This window comes from Crocuta crocuta, unplaced genomic scaffold (genome assembly GCF_008692635.1).
Source record: "Crocuta crocuta isolate KB4526 unplaced genomic scaffold, BGI_CrCroc_1.0 scaffold170, whole genome shotgun sequence".
Lineage (NCBI taxonomy): Eukaryota > Metazoa > Chordata > Mammalia > Carnivora > Hyaenidae > Crocuta > Crocuta crocuta.
Window position 1 is genome coordinate 5819012 of NW_027527853.1, and position 20239 is coordinate 5839250.

The 20239-nt window shown below is 40.4% G+C and overlaps 1 protein-coding gene across 3 annotated transcripts in view; it reads right to left on the reverse strand.

Annotated features, from left to right (window-relative positions):
- Positions 1–20239, reverse strand: part of EXOC6 (exocyst complex component 6) — a 221582-nt gene that overhangs the window by 193630 nt on the left and 7713 nt on the right. The window contains exon 1 of one of the 3 annotated variants that reach the window (XM_077779805.1): positions 12659–12789. The exons of 1 other annotated variant lie outside the window; for it this stretch is intronic. In XM_077779805.1, the coding sequence (XP_077635931.1) occupies positions 12659–12759 (101 nt within the window). In that variant the 5' untranslated portion in view covers positions 12760–12789. Of the gene's footprint in view, positions 1–12658; positions 12790–20239 lie in introns of those variants that run through there. One more of the 3 variants, XM_077779789.1, reaches the window with a different exon arrangement.

Genomic DNA, 20239 nt, shown 5'->3' on the forward strand with positions numbered 1-20239 from the left:
AAAAAAAAAAAAAAAAAAAAAAAAAAAAAAAAAAAAAAGAACTAAAGTCTCTGGAGGTTGTTCTAAGAGCATACAGCATGTGAAGAAACATTTATTCAAGAAAATCTACTAAATACTTGGTAAGAACTATAAGAGTAGGTGGCCCTTGAACCATGACCCACATCCTTCCTCTGTAACCCCCCCAGCTCAGCATGACAGAAGCTCCATCCTGGGTGGGTGTGGGCGAGAAGGCAGGGCTTTCTCTCCCCCTACGTTTCAGTCAAGGGTCAAAAAAAGGAAAGGCATCCAGTATTTCCCATCTTCCCTCCCATCAACTTTGTGTTCCAGGTAAGTGTGGCCAAGAAGGCTGGGGCTCCCTTCTTCTATCCAGTCTCCCTTCCTCCACTCAGCCCCAGGCGAGTGTCCCAGATCGCAGCCAGGAATACCAGGCTCCTGACTGTCTCACTCCAGATCACACCCAGGACAGAGGCTCCACACTGTGAGTGCAAACTGAGTACACCGGAATTTACTGCCATGTCCAGAGTCCTGATCTTAAAACAAGGGTGTCTGGGAAAAGCAAGCCACTGTTCCTACCCCCAGCTTTGAAGAAGTGGCTCAGAGATTATACCCACAGAGAGATACAGGAGATAAGTGTAGACAGCTGTGAAGCTCTCCCCAAAGAAAGTCACTTTATTTAAAACAGAGTGTAGGGAAGTTCAAACATTAAGGGCACTCTTAAAAACAATGGCGATTTTAGCAGCACACAATTGAAAGGAGGCTGGTAGCTCATAAGGACAACAAGCTCAATCACAGGTCACCTAGTTTACCAAAGAGAACTAGGGAAAGAAGAGATAGAGAGCCCTTCTGCAGTCGGAACGTATCTCAGACACTGGCCTGAAAAATTACCACTGTATTCAAACACATATTTGTATAGCATATTCATAGCAGCATTATTCATAACAGTCAAAAGATGGAAGCAATACTACTGTGCACTGATGAATGATAAACAAAAAATAATGTATCCATGCAATGGAGTTTTAGCCAGCCTTGAAGGAAATTGTCACACATGCTACAACATGGATGAATCCTGAAGGCATTATGCTAAGTGAAATAAGCCAGTCACAAAAGGACAAGTACTATGATTCCACATATATAAAGTATTCAAATTCACAGAAATAGAACAGTAGTTGCCAGAGGCTGGTGGGAAAAGTGAATGAGGAGTTAGTGTTTAATGAACACAGTTGCAGCTGGGGAAGATGAAAACATTCTGAAGATGGATGATGGTGATAGCTACAGAATAACTGTGAATATACTTAATGACACAGAACTGTACACTTAAAAACTGCTAAAATGGCAAATTTTATACTATGAATATTTTATCATAATTTTAAAAAACAGGGGTGCCTGGGTGGCTTAGTTGGTTGAGCGGCCACCTCTGGATTTCGGCTTAGTTTATAATCTCATGATTCATGAGATGGAGCCCCGAGTTGGGATCGTGTGGACAGCTCAGAGCCTGGAGCCTGCATGGGATTCTCTGTCTCTGTCTCTCTCTCTGTCCCTCCCCCACATGCTCTCGGGCTCTCTCTCTCTCTCTCTCAGTAAATATATAAAAACTTAAAAAAAAATAAGTTTGGAAAACAAGATACAAAAATGAAGATTAGGAAATTTAGAGGATTTCATCCACTAGAAAAATCATTAAGCCAGGAATAAATGTAAAATAGAGAGATAAAGAAAAAAGTTGTATCATTTATTCCTTTGACATTTATTGAGCACCATCTGCATAGATGGGTTCTAGCTGCTGGAGTGTACAGTGAATCCGTTACCTGGGAGTGCATTCGTCTCCCAGCTGCTGAGGACTCCCAGCTGCGCTCTCCTCTGGAGACTGACAAGTGGGAGGCGCTCTACCCAGTGATGCCTAGGAAGTCATGCCACACATGGCACAGACACTCTAGGGGCAACCTGCAGCAGAGGAGAGATTTCTGGAGATGAGGGAAAAGAGAATCCCGGTGACTCAACTCAAAGGAGAATAACTCTCTGATGTCATCCAAGTTCCAGAGCTACCCTTAGAATCAGGCTGATGGTGAATCAGTATCAACAGTTGCCATAATATATTATCTATGCTTTCTAGTTTTCTACAAGAACAACAACAACAAATTATGAGATAAGCAAAGAAACAGGAGACTGTGAGTCATACAAAGAAAAAGAAACAGGCCCCATAAGATGGCTCAGATGTTGGATTTCACAAAGGCATCAAAGTACTATATTCATAATAGTAAAAAGAATATACTTAAGTTAGTAAATGAAAGTATGATGACAATGTCTAATAAAAGAAAATATTGATAAAGATAAATATTATTTTGGAGGCACCTGGGTGGTTCAGTCAGTTAAGCTTTTGATTTGGCTCAGGTCACAATCTCATGGTTCATGAGACCAAGCCCCACATCGGGCTCTGCATTGACAGCATGGAGCCTGCTTGGGATTCTCTTTCTCCATCTCTCTGCCCAGCCCATGCTCTCACTTGTGCACAGCTCTCTCCCTTTCAAAAATAAATAAACATTAAAAAAAGAAATTATTTTTAAAAGTGGAAACTCTGGAGTTGAAAATCAGCAACAGAAATGAAAAATGCATTAGAGGATATCAATATTAGATGTGAACTGGCAAAAAAAAAAAAAAAAAAGACTATATGAAGACAGACTAATAGAGATTATACAATCCAAAGAACACAGAGAAAAAAGAATGAAGAAAATGAACAGCACCTCAGACAAATGTAAATGCCATCAAGCACATCAAAATACACATGATGAGGGCACAACAGTGGTATTTTATGATGGTAATAAAGTCAGAAAGAATATTTGATGGAATTATGACTAAAATTCCCAATTTGATGAAAAATAATAATCTGGACATCAAAGATAACCAAGGAACTCCAAGAAGGATAACACAAAGAGACCCATCCCCAGGCACATCATAGTGAAAATAATGAAATACAAAGAACATACAAAGAACATCTTGAAAGTAGAAAGAGAAAAACTACTTATCACATACAAGTTTATACTAGTAAGGTTAACAGAAAAAATGGAGGCCAAAAAACAGTATGATGACATATTCCAAGTACTAAAAGAAAAAAACTGTCAACCAAAAGTCTAATATCCAACAAACTGTCCTTCAAAAATGAAGATGAAATAAGAATGTTCCCAGATCAACAAAAACTGGGAGAATTAGTTAGCAGCAGACCAGCCATACAAGAAAAACTAATAGAAGTTCTTCACAATCAAAACAGTGAGCCCAGATGTCAATATTAACACACACATGCGCGCGCACACACACACACACACACACACACACACACACACAGAGCATACTGACAACAGAATCCAAAATAATGTGAAGTAAAAAACTATCCATTAACTAATAATGGACATTCCTCTCAAGTGCACATGGAACGTTCTCCAGGACAGACCACATGTTAGGCCATAAAAGAAGCCTCAATAAAATTAAAAGAACTGAAATTATTCAAAATATGATTTCTAACCACAATGTAATGAAGTTAGGAATTAATAATAGAAAGACACTTGACAAATTCACAAATATGTGGACATTAACCAATTAGTCAAAGAGGAAATCATAAAAGAAATTTTAAAAATACTTCAGGATGAAGCTAAAGCAGTGCTTAGAGAGAAATTTATGGCTGCAAAAGCCTGTATTTAAAAATGGCAAAGATCTCAAGTCAAGAGCCTGTTTCTATCATAAGGCAACAATAAAAAGAAAACTAAAACAACACAAGCAGAAGAGAGGAAATAATAAAGATTAGAAATAAAATAATTAGGGGCACCTGAATGGCTCAGTCAGTTGGGCGTCTGACTTTGACTTCAGCTAAGGTCATGATCTCAAAGTTCATGAGGTTGGCCCTGTGATGGGTTCTGTGCTGACAGCTCAGAGCCTGGAGCCTGTTACAGATTCTGTGTTTCCCTCTCTCTCTGCCTATCCCTTGCTCATGATCTGTCTTTGTCTCTCTCAAAAATAAAGAAACATTTAAAAAATTTTTTAAAAAAAGAAATAATTAGAAAACATAAAACCATAAAAGTCATAAAACCAAGAGTTGTTTGGTTTTTTTGAAAAGATCAACAAAACTGAAAAATCTTTAGCCAGATTGACCAAGGGAAAAAGAGAGACTCAAATTGCTAAAATCCAGAATGAAAGAGGTCATTACTACTGACCTCACAGAAGTAAGAGTTATTAAGGAAATGCTATGAATAACTGCATACCAATAATTTGATAACCTAGAAAAAATGCACAAGTTTCTAGAAAGATACAAACTATCAAATCTGATTCAAAAAGACTAGAAAATCTGAACAGATTTCTACAAGACATTGATTCAATAATCAAAAATCTCCAGTCAAGGAAACACCAGATGGCTTCACAGATAGATTTTACCAAATATTTAAAGAATTAACACTAATCCTTCACAAACTCCTCTAAAAAGTGTAAGGGGAGGGACACTCCCTAACTTATCCTAGGAGACCAGCATTATTCTAATACCAAAGCCAGATAAATACAAAAAGAAAACTACAAACTTTTATCTCTTACAAACACAGATGTAAAAATACTCAACAAAATATTAAAAAAAAAACAAATCCAACAACACAGTAAAAGGATTATACACCATGACCAAATGGGATCTATGCTAGGAATTCCAAGAGAGATTCAACATTAAAAATCAATGTACTATTATATCACATGAATAAAACAAAGGGGAAAAAACCCCCAAATGGTCATCTCAATTCAGGGAACAATAACCAACTCACTCTGAGATACTATGCTCATACCAAAACCAGACAAAGGCATCACCAGAAAATAACAGACTAAAAACCTCTTGTGAATATACATGCAAAAATCCTAAACAAAATACTAACAAACAGTATTCAGCAACCTATAAAAAAGATTATACACTGTGATCAAGTGGGATTTTTCCCACAAACGCAATGGTGGTTTACATCTGAAAATTAACTAATGTGCTATACCACATAAATACGATAAAGGATAAAAAACCACATGACCATCTCAATAGATGCAGAAAAAGCATCTGCAATATTCAACACTCTTTCATAATAAAAACATTCAAGAAACTAGAAATATAAGGGAACTTCTTCAACCTGATAAACGGTTCTATGAAATTTCCACCACAGAGCAGAAGAGTCCCAGGTGTTCTACAACCTCACCGAATGAATACATGGTATAGTCAGTCTTTTTAATTTTAAACATTCTAATAGTGTGATTCAATGTTGTAGTTTTAATTTGCATTTCTAATGACTAATGTTGTTAACCGTCTTTTCCAGTACTTATTTGTCCTGTGTGTACTTTCTTTGGTAAAGTATCTACCTCAATTGTTTACCCATTTTTTAATAGGATTGTTGTTTTCTTCCCTAGACTAAAAGACTTTTCTATACAGTGTGGACACACTTTTTTTTTTTTATGATATGTGATTTTCAGATATTTTCTACCTGCCTGTGGTTTTTAATTTACTTAACAGTATCTTTGAAAACCACATGTTCTCAATTTTGATGAAGCTTAATGTATCAATTTTTCCTTTTATATATAATGCTTTTGGAATAGTATCAAGAGGGCCGCCTGGGTGGCTCAGTCGGTTAAGTGTCCAACTTTGGCTCAGGTCAGATCTCATCGTTCGTGGGTTTGAGCCCCGATCAGGCTCTGTGCTGACAGCTAGCTCAGAGCCTGGAGCCTGTTTTGGATTCTGTGTCTCCCTCTTTCTCTGACCCTCCCCTGCTCATGCTGTCTCTCTCTCTCTCAGAAAAAAATAAAACATTAAAAAAAGGAATAGTATCTAAGAAATCTTTGCCTAACCAAAGTCACAAAGATTTTTTCCTACAGTTTCTAGGCATTCAATAGTTATACATTTTATATTTAAGTTTATGATCCACTTTGAGTTACGTTTTAAATTTGGTATGGAGTATGGATCAAAGTTCATTATTTTGCATGTGCATATGCAATTGTTTCACCATTATTTAAAAACACTGTCATTTTCTGGGGCACCTGGGTGGCTTAGTTGGGTAAGCATCCAACTTGGGTTTCAGATCAGGTCATGATCTCAGTTTCATGAATTTGAGCCCCTTGTCAGGTTCTGTGCTGGCAGCAGGGAGCCTGCTTGAGATTCTCTCTCTCCCTCTCTCTCTCTACTCCTTCCCTACTCCTGCTCTCTCTCTCAAAATAAATTAAAAAAAAAAAAAACACTATCCTTTTCTAATGAACTGCCTTTATATCTTTGTCAAAAATTAATTTGACCATATGTGTGAATCTGTCTCTTACCCAGTTTCATGTATCTATTTGTTTATCCCTTTTTTTTAATGTGTATTCTTTTTTGAGAGAGAGGGAGAGCATATGAGTGTGAGTGGGAGAGGAGCAGAGAAAGAAGGGGACAGAGGACTGGAAGCAGGCTCCATGCTGACAGCAAAGAGCCTGACACAGGTCAAACGCAGGAACCGTGAGATTATGGCCTGAGCTGAAGTCAGATGCTTACCTGACTAAGCTACCCAGGTGCCCTGTGGATCTATTTATCTTGATGCTAATATCACACTGGCTAGATTACTATAGCTTTATAATAAACATTTAAAGTAGGTGGTCTAAGTCCTCCAGCTCTGTTCATGTTCTCCCAAGTAAGACTCTTCTAGGTCCTATGCATTTTATTTTTTAATGTTTATTTATTTTGTGAGAAAGAGAGAGAGAGGCAGGGATGCAGAGAAGAGAAAGGGAGAAAGAGAATCCCAAGCAGACTCCGTACTGTCTGCTCAGAGCCCAAACTGGGGCTCAAATTCACAAACCATGAGATCATGAACTGAGCCCAAATCAAGAGTGAGACGCTTAACCATCTGAGCCACACAGGCACCCTAGTCCTATGGATTTCCATATGAACTTTTGAAATTGAACTCAGCTTATCAATGTCTACCAGAAAAAAACCCCAAAAAACAAACCAAAAAAAAAAAAAAAACTTCTGCCAGGATTTCAATTTTCTCCGAATCTAAAGACCAATTTGGGGAAATTATTTTGATAGTTTGTCTCCTCCAAGGAATCTGTCCATTTCTTCTAAGTTGTCAAATGTATTGGCATGAAATTATTCATAACACTCCTTTAATATCTGTAGAATCTGTAGTGATGTCACCTCTCATTCTGACCTTGATATCAGGAATTGCTAACCCCTGATAACTGGTATCTTCTCCCTTTCTTTCTCAGAGGTTTATCAACTTTACAGATCTCAAAGAACCACGTTTTCATTTCACTGACTTTCTCAATTGTTTTTCTATTTCCTATTTCATTGATTTCCACTCCAATCTTTCTCATTCATATTATTGTCAAATTGGCTTACATGCCACACCCAGTGCTCATCCCAACTAGCGCCCTCCTCAATGCTCATCACTCATTTTCCCTTCTTCCCCATTCCCCCATTCCCTCATTCCCTCTCAGTATGTTCTCTGTATTTTAGAGTCTCTTACGATTTGCTTCCCTCCCTCTCTGTTTGTAACTATATTTTCCCCTTCCTTTCCCCTATGGTCTTCGGCTGAGTTTCTCAAGATCCACGTGAGTGAAAATATATGGTATCTGTCCTTCTCTGACTTATTTCACTCAGCATAATACCTTCCAGTTCCATCCACATTGCTGCAAGTGGCATGATTTCATTATTTCTCATTGCCAAGCAGCATTCCCTTGTATATATACACTACATCTTCTTGATCCATTCATCAGTTGATGAACATTTAGGCTCTTTCCATAATTTGACTATTGTTGATAGTGCTGCTATAAACATTGGGGTACATGGCACTCCTGTATCCCTTGGGTAAGTTCCTATTAGTGCTATTGCTAGGTCATAGGGTAGTTTTACTTTTAATATTTTTGAAAAACCTCCACACTGCTTTTCAGAATGACTGCACCAGTTTGCATTCCCACCAACAGTGCAAGAGGGTTCCCGTTTCTCCACAGCCTCGCCAACATCTGTAGTTTCCTGATTTGTTCATTTTAGCCACTCTGACCGGTGTGAGGTGGTATCTTAGTGTGGCTTTGATTTGTATTTCCCTGATGAGTGACATTGAGCATCTTTTCATGTGTCTGTTGGCCACATGGATGTCTTCTTTGGAAAAGTGTCTATTCATGTCTTCTGCCCATTTCTTCACTGGATTATTTGTTTTTCGGGTGTGGGGTTTGGTGAGTTCTTTATAGATTTTGGATACTAACCCTTTATCCAATATGTCATTTGCAAACATCTTTTCCCATTCTGTCGGTTGCCTTTTAGTTTTGTTGACTGTTTCCTTTGCAATGCAGAAGGTTTTTATCTTGATGAGGTCCCAATAGTTCATTTTTGCGTTTAGTTCCCTTGCCTTCGTAGATGTGTTGAGCAAGAAATTGCTGCAGTTAAGGTCCAAAAGGTCATTGCCTGCTTTCTCCTCTAGGGTTCTGATGGTTTCCTGTCTCACATTTAGGTCTTTCATCCATTTTGAGTTTATTTTTGTGTATGGTGTAAGAAAGGGGTCTAGTTTCATTCTTCTGCATGTTGCTGTCCAGGTCTCACAGCATCATTTGCTAAAGAGACTGTCTTTTTTCCACTGGATGCTCTTTCCTGCTTTGTCAAAGATTAGTTGGCCATACATGTATGGGTCCAATTCTGGGTTCTCTATTCTGTTCCATCGGTCTATGTGTCTGTTCTTGCGCCAGTACCATACTGTCTTGATGATTACAGCTTTGTAGTAGAGGCCAAAGTCTGGGATTGTGATGCCTCCCACTTTGGTTTTCTTCAATATTACTTTGGTTATTCGGCCTCTTTTGTGGTTCCACACAAATTTTAGGATTGTTTGTTCTAGCTCTGAGTAGAACACCGGTGCAAATTTGATTGGGATTGCATTGAATGTGTAGATAGCTTTGGATAGTATTGACATTTTTAACAATATTTATTCTTCCAATCCATGAGCATGGAACGTTTTTCCATTTCTTTATGTCTTCTTCAATTTCCTTCATAGCATTCTATAATTCTCAGCATACAAATCTTTCACATCTTCAATTAAGTTTACTCCTAGGTATTTTATGGTTCTTGGTGCAATTGTAAATGGGATCAGTTTCTTTATTTCTCTTTCTGTTGATTCATTATTGGTATATAAAAATGCAACCGATTTCTGTACATTGACTTTGTACCTTGAAATTTTGCTGAATTCACATATCAGTTCTAGCAGTCTTTTGGGTTTACCATGTAGAGCACCATGTCATCTGTGAAAAGTGAAAGTTTGACTTCTTTGCCAATTTGGATGCCTTTTAATTCATTTTGTTGTCTAAATGCTGATGCTAGGACTTCCAACACTATGTTAAACAACAGTGGTGAGAGTGTACATCTCTGTCGTGTTCCTGATCTCAGGAGAAAGCTCTCAGTTTTTACCCTTGAGGATGGTGTTAGCTGTGGGCTTTTCACATATGGCTTTTATGTTTACGTATGTTCCTTTAATCCCAACTTTCTTGAGGGTTTTTATTAAGAATAGATGCTGTATTTTGTCAAATGCTTTTTCTGCCATCTATTGACAAGATCATATGGTTCCTATCCTTCCTTTCATTGACGTAGTGTATCACACATTGATTGATTTGCAAATGCTGAACCAGCCCTGCAGTTCAGGAATGAATTCCACATGATCATGGTGAATACTTTGTTTTATATGCTGTTGAATTTGATTTGCTAGTATCTTGTTGAGAATTTTTGCAGATTTCTGCTCCAGTCTTTATCATCCTCTTTATCAGCTCCTTTCTTTGGCTCTTTTTTATTTCATTAGCTCTTCTTTTCCTAGCCTCTTAGGTTAGAAGCTAATGCCATTGATTTGAAACCATTCCTTCCCAGTAAAGATGTTTAGCACTATAAATCTCTATATATTCTTCAGATGTACCCCACAAATTCTGATGTGTTTCCATTTTATTCAGTTCAAACACTTTCTAACTTTTTTGTTTGTTTCTTCTTTCACCCATGGGTTATTTAGATGTGTGTTACTCAGTGCCCCAAAATTTAGGAATTTTCTTGTTTTCTATTATTGACTTCTAATTTAATTCCACTGTGGTAAGAGAACCATATTGTAGGCCAGCTCCAGTGAAAAGTGTGTGACATGCTTCTCATTTAATCATTGGGAATAAAAAGTAAATCTGGAAGAGGCACCTGGGTGGCTCAGTTGGTTACGCATCTGACTCTTGGTTTCAGCTCAGGTCATGATCTCATGGTTTGTGAGTTCAAGCCCTGCTGCAGGCTCTGCGCTGACAGTGCAGAGCCTACTTGGGATTCTCTCTCTCTCCTTCTTTCTCTGCCCCTCCCTCACTGTCTCTCTCTCTCAAAATAAATAAACGTTTTTTAAAAAATCAAGAAAGGTAAGGCTGAAAAAGTCTCCTACAGAGAAAAAAAAATAGAAACAATATCAAAAGCCAAGAGGCCAACGAAAAGATAATTGGGAAGTAACAAAAATTACTCTAAACTAATACTAAACTCTCTGAACCTCAGTTTTCTTATTCCTGTACTTGGGAAAGGAGGGAGGGGTGTTTAGATACCCAGGACATTAGAGATCTTGCTTATTTTAGTTGTTTACTGCTGTGCCCCTAACACCAAGTATGTGGTAGGCACCTTGCTGTCCAGGTGAACTGATGTCCAGGATTTGCTTCAAAATAATCCAGGGTGAGGGAGAGTGGATAGGGGAAAAGACGGACTGACACTGGCCAGCGGCTGAACTGAAGCTAGATGATCGCTCCGTGGAGGATCATTATACTATTTTACTTTCATCTTTCAAAAAAAGGGTTTTTAAAATTTTAATATTAGCACTTAGTGAAACCTAGGGAAAAATCAGTAATAGCTTAAACACTGTCCAAGAGAAAGGACTGCTAGCTGTGCCTTCTATGTATACGTAGAGTCTGCTTGTAAATGAGATGACAAGGGTATATATATAGGATGAGTATGAGTCACTGGAGTTGGCCAAAGAAAATAGCGTAGGTTTCAACAAAGTAAGGTGACACAATTCCCCAGCAAAAGAGAACAGAATGATAACACTGTGAATACATATATTCTATTTGTGTCACAAAAGTCTCTCAATATATTTCAAATTTTTCCAAGTAATTTCATCTCTTTTTAAAGATACTGCCTAGCGTTTTTCCCCAACAGGAAGTATCTCCCTCATAACCACATATATTTTCAAAAACTGTCTGTTCTGATAACTACACCACATACTATACTTTTTCAGTTTCAGCATGCAATTAGGAAAAGAATGCTTCCTTTTCATCTATTATTTCTACTTTCATTACCAAATGTACAGGGTTTTATGAAAAGAAAAACTACGCTGGAAAATTAAGGAAATACACCAATTATGCTTATCGTAGCTAACAGGAACTTCATGTGACAAAAAAAAAAATTGATCAAGTGCTTACCACATGCTTCGCATTAGGGGCACAGCAGTGAACAGACAAGGTCTCTAACATCCCGCGCATCTAAACATCCACCCCTTTCTCAAGTAGAATAAGAAAACTGAGGTTCAGAGAGCTTAAATGATTTTTGCCTAGGACTGCACACTTCTTCAGTGGTAGGACTAGGGCAAAATACTCCAGACTTTCAGGGCAAGGTGGATTTACATTATAATTTGATATGGCTTCACTTGATACTACACCCATGGGTCCACAAAACATACAGTGCTTCATTTCTAGGAAGTGTATGCTGAAGAAAATACTGTTAAAGCACAATCATTCCTAAGTACCCTAAGTGAATAATAATTTCATTATTATCCTTACGAGAGGTGAACCGCATTTTTCAGTAATCTACACCCAAGGAGGGCTCGAACTCAAGACACTGAGATCAAGAAGAGTCGCATACTCTTCCGACTTAAGCCAGTCAGGCTCCTCTGAAAGGCACTTCTCGATGAGAATGACTAACCTAATATAGTGGATCACAACAGTGTCCGGCTGATACTCTGCTTTTAGGGCAGCAGTTTTTCAGTCTGGAATATTCGTTATTAGTACTATTTTTAAAGGGTGCAGATCTTTTTTAAAACAAATGGGAAAGTTAATGCAAAATTAATGAGACGTTCATAAATAAGTAAACGCTTCCCTAACTCCAGAAAGCGTGCCTGGCGAGCGCTCTGTAACACTAGCACGCTCCTGAGCATCAGCTCCTCCCCGCCGGCCCACGCTCCTTTCTCGCCCACTCCGGCCGGGCTGAGGGGTAATCGTGCCGGCGTCTCCCGCCCAATTTCAATTCTCCCCCGCCCGCCGCAGCCGCGCGCGCCAGGGTTTCCACCTGCGCGCGCCTCGGCGCCTCAGTCACGCCGGCTACTGGCAGTTAACCTTCGCCTCAGCACAGCCACCGGCAGCCCCGCCGGGAGTCCGGGAGGCCCAAGGCGCGTCCCCGAGACCCCAGGCCAGGGCCGGGCGGCGCCACGGATCCCGCGGTCAGAGGCGCCGCGGTGGCCACACCCACCGGCTGGGTAGTGACAGCTCCTGCCGCGAAGGCAGGCCTTGCCGACAGGTGCAACCGCCCGTTCGGCCNCCCCCGCCCGCCTCCGCGCGCACCACCTGTCGGGACGCCCCTCGCGCGGCCGGTGGCTGACGCCCCGCCCGGCTCCTGATGAGCGGCCAGCGGCGGCAGAGCGAGGTCCCGGGGGGATGAGAGTTTTACCGAAGGGTGGGTCCCACGCAGGCGGTGTCGGTGCTCTCGATCTCCTGCAAGATCCGCTCATGTTCCGGAACTGTGCCCAGACCCTCGCCATTCTCCGCCATCTTGGTTGGAAGCTGAGGAGCCGGTGAGGCGCGGCGCCGCGCAAACAGCGAGGGCAAGCGGCCTGAGGCGCGCGCGCAAAGGGGCGTGGCGAGCGGGGAGGCGGCGCGGGGGCGCGCGGAGTGCGAGGGCGGCGGCACCCGGGCACGCGACCGACTCCCGGGCTTCGCTCCAGCACCTGTCCGAGCGCAAGGTGCTGTCGACCCAGGCGAGGAGTGAAGAGGCGTCGCCTTCCGCTATCCCCTGCTATTTGCCCCTAGTTGCTATCTAGTGACAGACCTGGCTTTACCGTACATTCTTGTAGTCTGTGCCAGACCCTCTGCTACGTGCTGGAAACACCTTAATAATGAAGCAGGTTGACAATGAAATAACGTCCCGCGATCTGTAATAAAAAAAACTACGGGGACATTTAACAAGGAGGCCTAATGTACTCTCGGTGGCGAAGAGTCAGAGAAAAGAAAATGTGCACTCAAGAAAATAAAAATTGTGTGTGGGAGTAAGATTTATTTTAGGAATGTGCCAAGCAAATCCCAGCTGTCGACCATGACTTATGCTCTGGGTGCACTACTGCTCTGGGGAGCCATTATCTGCCTGCAGGAAGTTCACAGTGGCCAGTCTTGACCCTTTGTGGCAAAGATACAAGTGACTTCATGTCTTGGCCCTTCAAATCCTTGAACCCAAGTGCCTTCCAGTTGCTGTAGCTGGGAGGTGGAGGGGTAGAAACTCTTGAAAGTAGCAGGCAATAGAGAGAGAGAGGGGGAAAGTGGGGAGGGGGGGTCCTTCAGCCAAGTACTAATATAGGAGTGTCCTGCTTAATGACTTGTGGGACGCTGAGTAAACCAGTTTGTCATGACCAAAGCAACTGAGGAAGATAATCAGGGAATGCAAACCTAGCCCTGAGGGACAACTCTTTTCCAGTCCCCATTAAGCCAAGTCTCTGAACTCCTCTTTGAGTGAATCACACACTTTCCTATCCAGCTGTGTAACTCATTCCCTTCAGTGAGTTTTTACTAGAAGCTTACTTCCATCTGCCTGCCCACAAAAATCCTGGGAGGGGCTATTGCATGGGTTCTCAAAACAGGTGTCCTCAATTTAATTCCCTGCTCCTTCACTTCACAGCTGGGTGACACTGAGAAGGACCCTAGTTATCTTTTTCAGTTTCCACATCTGTAAATGACCACAACTGTAGGGTCTACCTCATATAACTATCTCGTATTAGTTTTCTAAATACTGCTGTAACAAATTACCACAAGCTTAGTCGCTTAAAACATTCAGATGCGTTATCTTACAGTTCTGTAGGTTAGAAGTCCAACAGGGATCTGTCTTATTGGGCTAATTTCAAGGAGTCAGCATGACTGTGTTCCTTTCCAGAGAATTCATGTCCTTACCTTTTCCAGCTTATAGAGGCCACCCAGAATTCTTAGCTCAGGGCCCCCCTTCCTCATTCTTTAAAGCCAGCAACACTGCATCTCTCTGACCATTCTTCATTCTTCCGTAGTCACATCTCTCTCTGATTCTGACATAGGCCTTCAAAGATTCACTGCTCTTGGGGTACCGTGGTGGCTCGGTTAAGCGTCAGACTTCAGCTCAGGTCATGATCTTGAGGTTTGTGAGTTCGAGTCCCACGTTGGGCTCTGTGCTGACAGCTCAGAGCCTGGAGCCTCCTTCAGATTCTGTGTCTCCCACTCTCTCTGCCCCTCCCATGCTCATGCTGTGTCTCTCTGTATCTCAATAATAAATTAAAACGTTAAAAAATTTTTTAAAAAAAGTTTCGCTCCTCTTAACGACCCCTGTGATTAGTTTGAACCCAACCATGTAAGTCTGGATAATCTTCCATCTTAAGATCTTAACTTTAATCACATTTGCAACAACCCCTTTTGTCAAGTACAACATATTTACAGGTTTCAGGCATTAGGCCGTGAACCTTTTTGGGGAACCATTATTTTGCCTGCCACATATAGTTAAGGGCCCTATAAACCTTACTAACATACATAAATACCCTCCTTTCTATAAATCTGAAATTGCTGTCCTCCCTGGAGGCCAACTCAATGTCTCTCCCTCATAAAGATTCCTCCGTCTCATCACAACCTTCTCTGCTAATTCTAGACTCGATTTAGCACATTTGTCCACTCCACTACCAATTTTTTTTTAATAGTGTGCACTTGTTTTGATTAGTTCCTTTCCATACATCTGTGAGTTTTGTTTGTTTTTGTACACTTGGTCCCCTGGGAATCAAAATGTGACTGATCTGAGTACACATTGGCGTGGATGGCCAAGGAAGGTCTGCTACATCCAACTGCCCATTCTACCAAGAAACCCCATCACAAGCCTATTTCCACTATCTCAATGGTACGGAAGAATCCAGATCTTCTCTGGGAAATCACACTTTCTCAAGATGTAAGAATATGCCAAAACAAAACCAAAAAAATGTCTTCCTGAGGCCACCAGCACTGTCACACTATGTTAAAGACTTGAAGTTCAGAGATGACTTTTTTTTTTAATTTTGCAATTCTGTATAGTTCCCCTTGGAGTTCTACATGTGGCTGAGAGAAAGGGGTTTTGAAACCAGACAATGCTGAAGATCAGAAGCCATTGGAAAGAATTCAAGATGAGTTAGAAAGGAGCATTTCAAAGAGTTTTGAGCATAAGGCAGGAGTTTGATTAATCTATGATTAGTAACAATTTGGAATTAGAACAATAGGAAATTGTAAAAAATTCGTTTTTAAACTTACTCTTTATATATTGACATATATAACATTTATATAGTTGTATTCAGTTGTCTGAATAGAAATCTGTAGTATTAACAGCAAATGTGTAACGCAAATTCCATGATGCCCACTTTTATCAAGGGCCTCAAAGCAAGAAACAATATTTATGGACTTTTGTGAGAGGACATAAACTTCATCCATTCCTCTGGCTATTTAAAATTTTATCTGTGAGTCAAGCCAAGTTCCTGTACCTAGACCCCACTGTTTGGGCCCTTCATGCCATTTTTTTAATAGTGAAAAACGGAATTATTTTCTTAGCCGACTGAGTCTCCAAGTGTCAACCACCACCATCTGGTGTTAGTACATCTGAAATTCAGGTTCAGCTCTTGAGAGGGGAAAATAAACTTTTTGAAAATCGAACCCGAAACCAAAACATATGAAATGAAGACAGATTTCTATCTTCCTACAAAGAGAATGGAAATCCATTTCTCCCTGCAGGAAATGGCAGACACTCTTAGCTCAACTGATGTGCAGAATTCATTGTTCTGAAGAGTAAAGCAAGGTGTAGAGAGCAGGGCAAGTGGCACAGGCCATCTTCTTACTTGACAGCTCTCTCCTGACAGAGCATTCCTTTCCTGAGCATTCATTACCCAAGCCCTTTTCCCCTTCCCTTCACCAATCCTGACACCATCTACCCTGACCCAGTCCCTGTTCCGGGAAGCCAGCCCTGCTTTGGTACTCCTCACTCCAGGCCTATTTCAACACCTGCCCGTAGAAGTTACTTCAACATAAGCAGCAGTGTCTTCCCCTCAAGTCAAGTCAAGACAGAAGGAAGTCCATTTACCACTTCTCCTTCTGAAACAGCTTTTGCTGGTTCCCTTTATGACTTCTGACATTTCCGTTAGCACCTGAAGTTTTATGCTAAGAACTTAAAGCTAAATGTTCTAAATAACTGTGTACATTTAAATTTTAGACATAGATATAACAAATGTATAAATGTGCAAAAAAAGGCCTATTCTAATTCTATTCTAAGTGATACATTTCTAAAAAGGCTGTAATATAAAGAATTTCAGTTATAGGCCAAAATAAAAACCATACTAGCTATATATTGAGCACTATTTGCTAAGCCCTTTATATCATCTAATTTAATCTTTACTAACTTAATTAGTAATTTAACTGGGAATTTAATTAGTACTAAATTTACTGAAATCTAATTTAATCCTATGGGGTACTTTCACTATCTCCAGTTTAATATGAGGAAACAGATTTACAGAAATTAAGTCACTTGTCCAAGGCCACACAGCTAGTAAGCTGAAGGTGGAGCTATTAACCAGTTCCTATTTCTTCAATCAATTAAAAAAAAAAAAAAAATTTCACCCAAGAAGCATATGTTTCAATGTTCTTTTACCCAGGGGATAGATGATTTAACCAGTCTGGTCTGAGGAGGCTGGAGGCACACACAGGCAGATTGGGTTTTTTTTTTTTTCAGTTAGTGGATATTAACTTCCAGAGATTCACTCAAAAATCTCTCTTCTGGACTCTTAGGAAGGGAAAGATAAACTAGGAAGACTGGCAGGAGAGGAGATGCACTCTGTGTCCAGCGAGGAAACTAACCAGCAAAGTAAGGATTTAACCTGTAAATAAACTCTTAGTCATTAATGACTTAGACTTTGAGCCCCTTGTCTACAAACTCATAACCAATCTTGGCAAAGCCCTCTTCCCCCACCTCCCACCCCACCAGAAAGAGGCTGTAGAATGCAGCTGACTTGGTCTGGTATTTAACTACTTGGGTTCAAATTCCAACTCATCTTTAACTAGATGTTGGGCCTCCAGAGAGATAGTGAACTTGTCTAAGCCTCGGTTTCTTCAAGCGCAAATTAGGGACAATAAGAGCTCCTAGCTCACCCAGTTGTGTGGGATTAAAGGACATAATATATGCATGTTTAGCCCAGAGCTCAGTCAGCATTAACACTAGAGACCAGAACTATCAGACATTTATTTTTTTAATTATTATTCATTTTTGAGAGAGAGCGAGAGAGCTAGTGGTGGAGGGGCAGAGAGAGAGAAGACAGAGGATCCGAAGCTGGCTTTGTGATGACAACAAAGAGCACAATGCGGGGCTCAAACTCACCAGCCACGAGCGAGATCATGACCTGAGCCAAAGTCAGAGGCTTAACCAACTGAGCCACCCAGGTGACCCCAGACATTTATTTTTAAACCAAGAAGCCCAGAAGTTAGCTTCCTCTTTGATAAAATACAAATAAAAACCAGACACATAAATGTTCTTTTCTCTAATCATTAACAAAATATCCTAGTTTTATATCAGGGTTTTCTGAACCTGAACTTCATTTTTTTTTTAATACCTGATGGACAGAAACTGCCTGAAATGTGTTTCCTGCTGTAGGAGAGGAAACAGGACCATGGCCTTGGGTTAGACTCTTGGTTCCAGATCTACTACAGTGAGCCCTCCAGATCTCAGAGAAGTCAAGTGCCTCTCTGTTCTCCACGGAGGCGGTGCTCATCCTGTGAACCACATATTGTGATGCTAAACAAATTGCTGAGTCTGTCTCCACTTCCAAGGGCAGGCACAATGTCGGTATTGTTGGCCTTCCAGCCCAGTTAATAGTAGTTAAATGAATGACTCACAGGCAGATACTTCTGGTGTTAAGCTTAATGTTATGAAACCATGTTTCATGAGGTAGGTACATGTCTACAGAAAGATTCCCCTCTCCATTCCTGGGAACCCTATAGCTGACTTCCTGATCTTCATCTTCTCAAGACTTTGCTAATATCATTCCAATGCTTCTTAGGGAGTGTCAGAGCCGTTATCACGTTATTGTAGAACTATATCAAAATGTAAAGTAGAGGCAGTTCTTTATACTTTGGCTCTAATAACAAACCCTTCCTGGTTGCCTTTTAGCTGCTCTTTGGGGTTGTCCTCACAGCTGCGGTCCTTCAACTTCTGCCTTGTTGGCGCAGTGACCTCCAGTGGCCACACTCTGTAAGTACAAGAGGATGTGAGGAGCCCAGCCAGGCCCCAGGGGATTCCTACTGCAAAATCAGGTCCAGGAATCTGTTCTTCCGTAAAGATCTGTACCCCATGGTGGAGAACAATAGAAGGAAATTTGAAATTGGAGCCAAATAAAGTCAGTTTTTATGAAATATGGGCCAGTCCTCAGAGAAGTTCAAAAGTAATTAGCCCCAGGTTCTGTTCATTCAACAACTGTTTTTACTGAATGCTTGCTGAGTGCCAGGCTCTATGCTAAGCTCTGCTTTGCCGGTATGTGACCTGTGCAGTTGTTCTTGGCTTAATGCTCTGCCATTACCATCTTGTAATTCTCAATACTTTTTGAACAAAGGGGCCTGCATTTTCATTTTGCACTGAGTCTGGCAAATGATGTCACTAGTCCTTCCTTCAGACCAATGTCCTGAAAGCTCCATTAGCTTGTTCATCCCAAAGCTAAACATTTTTGAGTCCATAACTGGGCAACTAAAGAGCAATATTATTTTCTCTGAGTTCCATTCTAGCTTTTCCTTCCTCTTCCCTTCAACCTCTAGCTTATAACAGCCACTATTTTCTCTTCTCTTTCTTTCCATCTCTTCACTGTTGGTTTTGCTGTTCATCATGCTGTTCCATGCATTCTCTATTCCTCACTCTTGTCCCACTTAGTTTTCCTCTATTCCTTTTGCCCTTTCTCCCTCTCCTCTCACTTGTCCTATTGTTCTTCTCTTGGCAAAATGGATTTAGAAATGTAACAAACGTCATGTAATGAAATAATAATAATGATAATAGCTGACATTTACACCTTGGCCACTGCAAAATAGCGTCCCTGGAACTCCCTATGTCTCACCCTGTTTTGTTATTCATCGCAGCACTTTATTACTACTTTTTTTTTAAGTATAAAACTATCAACTGACCACTGTTTACCAGAATTTACAATAAAGTAAACAATATAAGGCTGGATAATATTCCAGCTACAAAGTTACTGTTTTTCCAGTTTCAGCTGAACCAGTAACTCAAATACAGAGAAGATTGAGCCTCCGTGTAAGGAATGAGTTGGAATAAAGAAAACACATGCAGTTCAAGAATTCAGATTACTAAAAAGCAAAAAAACAAAACAAAAAAAAGAAGTTAGATTACAGAGGTTTGTCCCCCAATCTATTCCAGCAGGTGCTAAATTGCCAAAATCTCAAACCATCTGATTATGACTAGGTTTCCATGGATGAAGTCTTGGACATTCCATGAATCATGACTTTTCAGTCAATATAACACAGGGATTTCAATTTTTTGAAAAGGAGTGGTTCACTAGAAGGAACCTCTAGATATCTAATTAACTAAGTTTCACTCACCTCACTAAAACACACCAGGACTTGTCTAGTTTTCTCATTTGGGTAGTGAGACTATTGACAGTGATAAAACTTTCCTTTCAGAGATCTTACAAATAAACTTGCATTTATGTAACTGTAGATATGGATATGGATTCTAATATAGCTGTTTTTAAACTGCCCAATTTAAATTGTTTACATTATATCTAAATTGTCCAATTACAAAATTTGAAAGGTTAAGGCTTCAGGAAAAATTTCAGTTTAACTTCAAGTGATTTACTTCTTAGGTTGCTAAAAATGATGGCATCCCAGAAACATGGGCTTATCCATGGTTATAAAATGCTGTTTTTGTCTGGGTAAATGTTAAAAAAAAAAAAAGAAGAAGAAAACCATTTACATACGTATTTTAAGTACACACACACACACACACACACTCAGAATGGTCCTT